This window comes from Mixophyes fleayi, chromosome 4 (genome assembly GCF_038048845.1).
Source record: "Mixophyes fleayi isolate aMixFle1 chromosome 4, aMixFle1.hap1, whole genome shotgun sequence".
In the NCBI taxonomy this organism is placed as follows: domain Eukaryota; kingdom Metazoa; phylum Chordata; class Amphibia; order Anura; family Limnodynastidae; genus Mixophyes; species Mixophyes fleayi.
The window spans coordinates 188,919,948-188,925,542 of record NC_134405.1 but is presented as its reverse complement, the minus strand read 5'-3'; the positions used below and the strand labels follow the sequence as shown (position 1 = coordinate 188,925,542).

At 33.5% G+C, this 5,595-nt stretch overlaps 1 protein-coding gene across 11 annotated transcripts in view; it reads left to right on the top strand.

Moving 5' to 3' along the window:
• FOXP2 (forkhead box P2) overlaps positions 1-5,086 on the top strand; it is a 190,503-nt gene extending 185,417 nt beyond the window's left edge. For all 11 annotated transcript variants that reach the window (XM_075208997.1, XM_075208999.1, XM_075209001.1 and 8 more), the window contains one exon: positions 941-5,086. In XM_075208997.1, the coding sequence (XP_075065098.1) occupies positions 941-1,085 (145 nt within the window). In that variant the 3' untranslated portion in view covers positions 1,086-5,086. The remainder of the gene's footprint in view (positions 1-940) is intronic.
• Positions 5,087-5,595: the final 509 nt, after the last annotated feature.

Here is a 5,595-nt window from a genome sequence, read left to right as displayed (position 1 = left end):
AAAAAATGAGTTACTCCTCTTTTAATGTTGACACACTATAATAATTTTATTGGGTTCAATCATAACACACTATAAAGGAAGTTGACAACAAATTGAACAATGCAGATAATCAAATCAGAAATGTCTTCTAATACAAAATAGGAAAACAAAAGAATACAATTATAATAATTTTCACCAGCATATTAGTATTTTTCTATTGTATTATTGTGAAGATGTGACTGATAAAATATATACATTTAATAAAAACAATCACAATGTAAATATGTTTTTTGCTAGTGGAATATCATTACAACTCAAGTAAACTAGACAGTTTAAGACAATATTTGTAGAATAAAAGTTTGACCACTGGTAAATATGCATTTAAGTAAATTGCCCTAATAAGCGCAGGTAGCTATTATAAGTATATACAGTACAGTCTAATACGCATAAGGTTTCAAATGTTTCCCTCCCTGTATGCTTACATCAGAGATCAAAAGAAAATCAAAATCACATCTCAGTGGCTGTTGCACATGTGTTTAACAACTTTAGCTTTTGGTTATTGTTTAATGATGTTTGAGGAATTTGTCTTTCCTATTGTGACATGACAACATTTTTACTTAAATGGATTCTTAATCTCTGTGATATACAACGTTCTTAGTCATTTTTTTTACTCACATGCTTGCTGTTATCATTATGAATTTATTATTATGTGTAATCTTTGATGTGTTTATGTTTAATTAATTACCCCTATGACATACTTTTGTATGATCTGGGGCATCTGTCAAGGATATTTTAATATATATTTATTGAAGTGTCTTAAGGAGTGACATTCTTAGGAATCTAAATGAAAATGATAAATAATGTGTTACCTACGTGGATCTGTATGTTATCATAGCAATGCTGTTTCATAAAGTTTAGACAAAAATTATTGTCTTTAGTAAAAATATGTTTTACATTTTAGACATTCTGTACACGTCAAGGAAGAGCCAGTGATCGCAGATGATGAGGATTGCCCAATGTCATTGGTCACAACAGCTAACCATAGTCCAGAATTGGAAGAAGACAGAGAGCTTGATGAAGAGCCATTGTCTGAAGATCTGGACTAAAATGAGACTTAAGAGACCTCAAATGAAGGGACATAGCACTGACCTTCACAACCACTCCACAACCATGATTATTTGACAGATTTTTACTGTGACTATTTATTACGCATGGATTATGGAGACAGTCCTAGAGGAACTTGTTAAACCAGCCCTTTGGGATTTAATGCAACAAGGAAACTGCTTGTTGTCTTCTTTTTTTAAGACAAAAACTGATTTTCTTGAAAAACAAAAAACAAAAAAAACTGTTCTTTATATAATGGCTTGCCCATTTAAAATATGGCTCAAAAGGGTTCATGAAATGACTGAATATGAGGATACATGTTCCGTAGAAAGAAATCAACCTCATATACTGCCAAAAAATAGTGTTAGTTTTATCAATGTGAATCTCAAGCATACAGTAGATATAATGTTAGAAACAATTCCTGGCCAAGTTCAACTTGTTGCTATTGTTTTTAATTTGCACAGGAGTAGAATCAGAAGTTAGTAACACTGCTTGTTCTAGCCGAATTGAAAAAGAAAAATCAACAAACAAGCACATTTATTTTTGTTTTTGTGTTTTTATTTCTTTCCTTTTATGTTGGTGCCACCAGCTGTAAATGACATAAATTAGCTATTACAAACCGCAGTAATTAGACTGTTGCAACATCCAAGAACCTGTAGGCTTCCAGTCTGTGCTGTTAGTGTTAAGTTGTAAAGTGCAATCCTAAACTAACATTGTCTGTGCAAGCGCCATTGAAACATTTGCATATCTGCATATATCTTACAACTGTACTATTTACCTCCTTGTGATAAAGCTTTGTCTACCTGAAAACACAGTCAAAGGCTACAGCTGCAAACCAAAGCCAACTCTAACAATGGCCAATAGCTCAACGACAGAAGCAGCCACTTGCTTTGGTCAGTCTTCTGTAACTTTAATTAGTACAAAGGAACCATTCCACGAACTACCTGCTGTTTTCTGATGACCTCTGGGATCTTTTTATTTAGCCCTACTCAAAGAAACAAATATGAAAAGTTAAATGAGAAATAGCATATTCTTCTGAGGCCAAAAGCCACTCTAAATACAATGAAGAGTTCACGTAAGAAAAAGGTGAGAACAGTCTCTCCAGTGGAAGTTTTGATAGAAAGCAACAAAATGTGGATGACCAACCAACCAAAATATATATGTACTTGATACAAATGCAGAATGCATATTGTTATATATAAACATTGTGGTTTTTGTTTTACTTCCCATACAGTTGGTTGTTATTTTTATTTTTTTGTTGTGGTGAATACATGTTGTTAGAATGTCTTGTACTGTATGGTCTTTATCTGTTGTGTACTATTTTTATAGTTTTAAGTTATAATAAATAAAAAAAAAATGTAGGAACCAAACATAAAAGTTCTAGTAAAGCCAAAAAAAGTTAATTTCATATTGATTTAAAGTGAACTAGGTAAGTTTTTACACTGAAATCAAAGATATAGCAATTGTAGACCATGGTATTTATTTTCAGTCAAACCAAAGTTACATAGAATTCTGCCTCTGCTTATACGGGATATTAACACTAACAATACACTTCCCTTGCACTGGCCAACTTGTTGAAATGCTGGTTTTAAAAAGAAAATCCAAACCCAAAAAATGTTACAATTCTTTATTCTCTATGTTGAAAAATAACATAGGTGTTTTCTGAAACCTAGAAACTTTACATGTTGCTTTTTATGTGCTGTGCCAAGTCTTGATAATACTTTACCCCCAACCAAGGGACCTCATAACCTAATTATGGTTATTGCTTTACAAACAGTTTTTGACAGAAGGTGGCTGCTAGAGCTTAACATATGTACCAGCTCCATGTGATGGGGTTGGATCTTGCAAAGTAAGCTCATCATTTACTCTTTGCTGGAGTCAGCAAGAAATACTTAAATATATACGCAGTCATTTATCACGCCAAATAGAAGGACACAACAGCTTTCAAAGGGGTTTTCCCACTTACCCAAAAGGCTTTCTGAAAGCTTCTACCTCTGCACAAAACAAAATTAGAAACACAAAATATGGCAGATAACATTAATTGTCACAATATCACAGTACCTGCTACTTTCATGGTGTCTGTCTATTGGTCATATCAACAGAAAGCTCAGTAAACTAGTTTCTGATGAACATGTCACATTACTGACAGAAAGATTGCCCTTGACCATTATGGGACATAGGGAAAGATTAACCAGAAAATGGGGGCAATTAGTCTTCATATGTGTGTCCACCTTGGTAGAATTCAAATAAATGTGATATTTGCACCACCGAAAATGTGGCCAAAGACGACAATGCTTAAGTATGCATACCTCAGTTACAAAACTTTGAAAGGAAGTCTCAGCCACAGAATACATATACCTGTAGAGTTTTGCATGGGTTTTGTATAAATACAATTAAAAATAGCTGCTTGCACATTATACCAGAAAAACCTCCAAAACTGCAGTTGCTTTGAAATTAGATGTTAGGTTTTTTGGGGTTTTCTGAGATGCTTGGTCTGTATTTTGATAATTGTGCATATTATGTAAAAATGTTGGTGGACCCATAAATGACCAGACTTTTTTCTAAGAAAAATGTTGCTTTAATGCATTTCATTAATTTTTACTCTTATATCATTGCTTGCTAGTAATAGCAATCCCGCTTTCCCGCTCTGCTTTGCGTAGCTGTTGTAAGGCTTTGAACTAATGTATGTATTTATTGCTTGAACTTCTGTGCATACCTTATAAAGCATAATGTCTGACAATTTAAATGGCTCATGTATTCTTGCTTCTATCATACGCTGATGGTGGGAATCCATTATGTTTTGTATACAGCCAATTTTAACTGTAGCACAAACATCTGTTTATGTATTGGTGGTATATACCTGTTTATTTATCTTTTTTGAGGTAAACTAATTTTTGATACTTTTTCATTACCGTGTACTGTGTGTTCATACCTTGAATTCTCTGACGTTAGAAGTCATGGTTGAATTGTAACAGCTGTTATTTGTTCTGTATTCATGGCTTTCACTGCTGAATAAAATAAAAGGACCAAACCTAGGATTTGAAAGAAAACTGTCTACCTCTAACACCAGGGAGTTATCAGAATTTTATTTTACATACTTTTGTCTACAAAAACACAATTGCTTAACGTGCAACTGTCGCCTACACACAGTGACGGCAGCCATTTATTAAACTGATCCAATATTTATGACACTGTGGCCTATTAACTCATTAGGAAACACTGAGAACGTGAGGTACTTTGTCTGCAGTATTTATGAAACACTGTATCGCTGTGAATTTATAGAATGCATTCTCAGGGATATTGTTTCAAGTCGCAAAATGGCTGCCTTCACTGTCTGTATGGCAAAAGGTGCAATTGGGAGCTGGTGGGCTTATAGGATAAACTCTATATAGTTGGATTCATGGCACAGTTCTTCCGTTTTAAAATCAATTACATTTTCATGTGACTGTTACAAGTATTAGGTAGAATTACTTCTAAGTGTTTTGTTTTGTTTTCCGATGTTGGGGTGAAGCAATTGTAATCATATCACACCCACAGCTCCTTAACTCCAGATATATAGAATCTCTTGTTGAGGTAATTGGAAGCACAGGTAGAAATACATCTACTGTACCACTGAAAACAAAATATATTTAAATGCGTTGACATTGGTCACATTCACTTGAAGCTGTTGCAAATTTTTTCACATTAGTATACATACTTAGAAAAACTTGACATGCTAAAGTGTGAAAGTTGATATTGCTTTTTTTTTTTTTAAACTAAATCCTGGGTTTCTTGTACATGTAGCTATTATAAAATGTCTTACTCTTTTGGATTGTTGGTATATTTGTTCAAATATTTCAGAATCTTTCATCAATGAGATCTGGTTCAGTAAAAGGATGTACATTTTTACTATATGTATAAACAATATTTCTGAACTGTTGGATGTAAACATGTATATGAAACCATTTCATTCATTTGCCTACATTTCTGGAATAAAATAAAATATCTAATTCTTTTGACCCAATTATTATCATTAGGTCTGGAATCCTTATGTTGCCAGTTCTCATAAAATGACGGTATGCTTTCTATAGACCATGTCATGTGTGATGTGTGTTTAAAGCATTCTGTCTAAGAGTATTGTGTAAATCATCTTACAAAGAGGAGTAGTACATGGAATAAAAGTCCCATATTGAACTGCAGGTCATTACAATAGCCAGAACAGGTAGGTGAAAATAAAAGAGTATTAAAAGCTTGCCATGATTTTAAGTTTTTGTAGCTTTTCATTTGAAGAACAGTAGCCAACACAGTAGTGTGCAGTTGGGAGGTAAAACAAACAAAGTGGTTACATCTATAGGGAACACCAGAAGTTAAAGAAAAGACTTATCATTGGTTACACTTGTAATCTGCAATGCAGCTTTATTTAATGCCCAAATAGATATACATTTGGGACCTCATTTAGAGTCGAACGTAAAAAAGTCTGTTTTAGGAGCATCCAACAAAAAAACACTACAACGCATGTGCAGAAAGCACCAT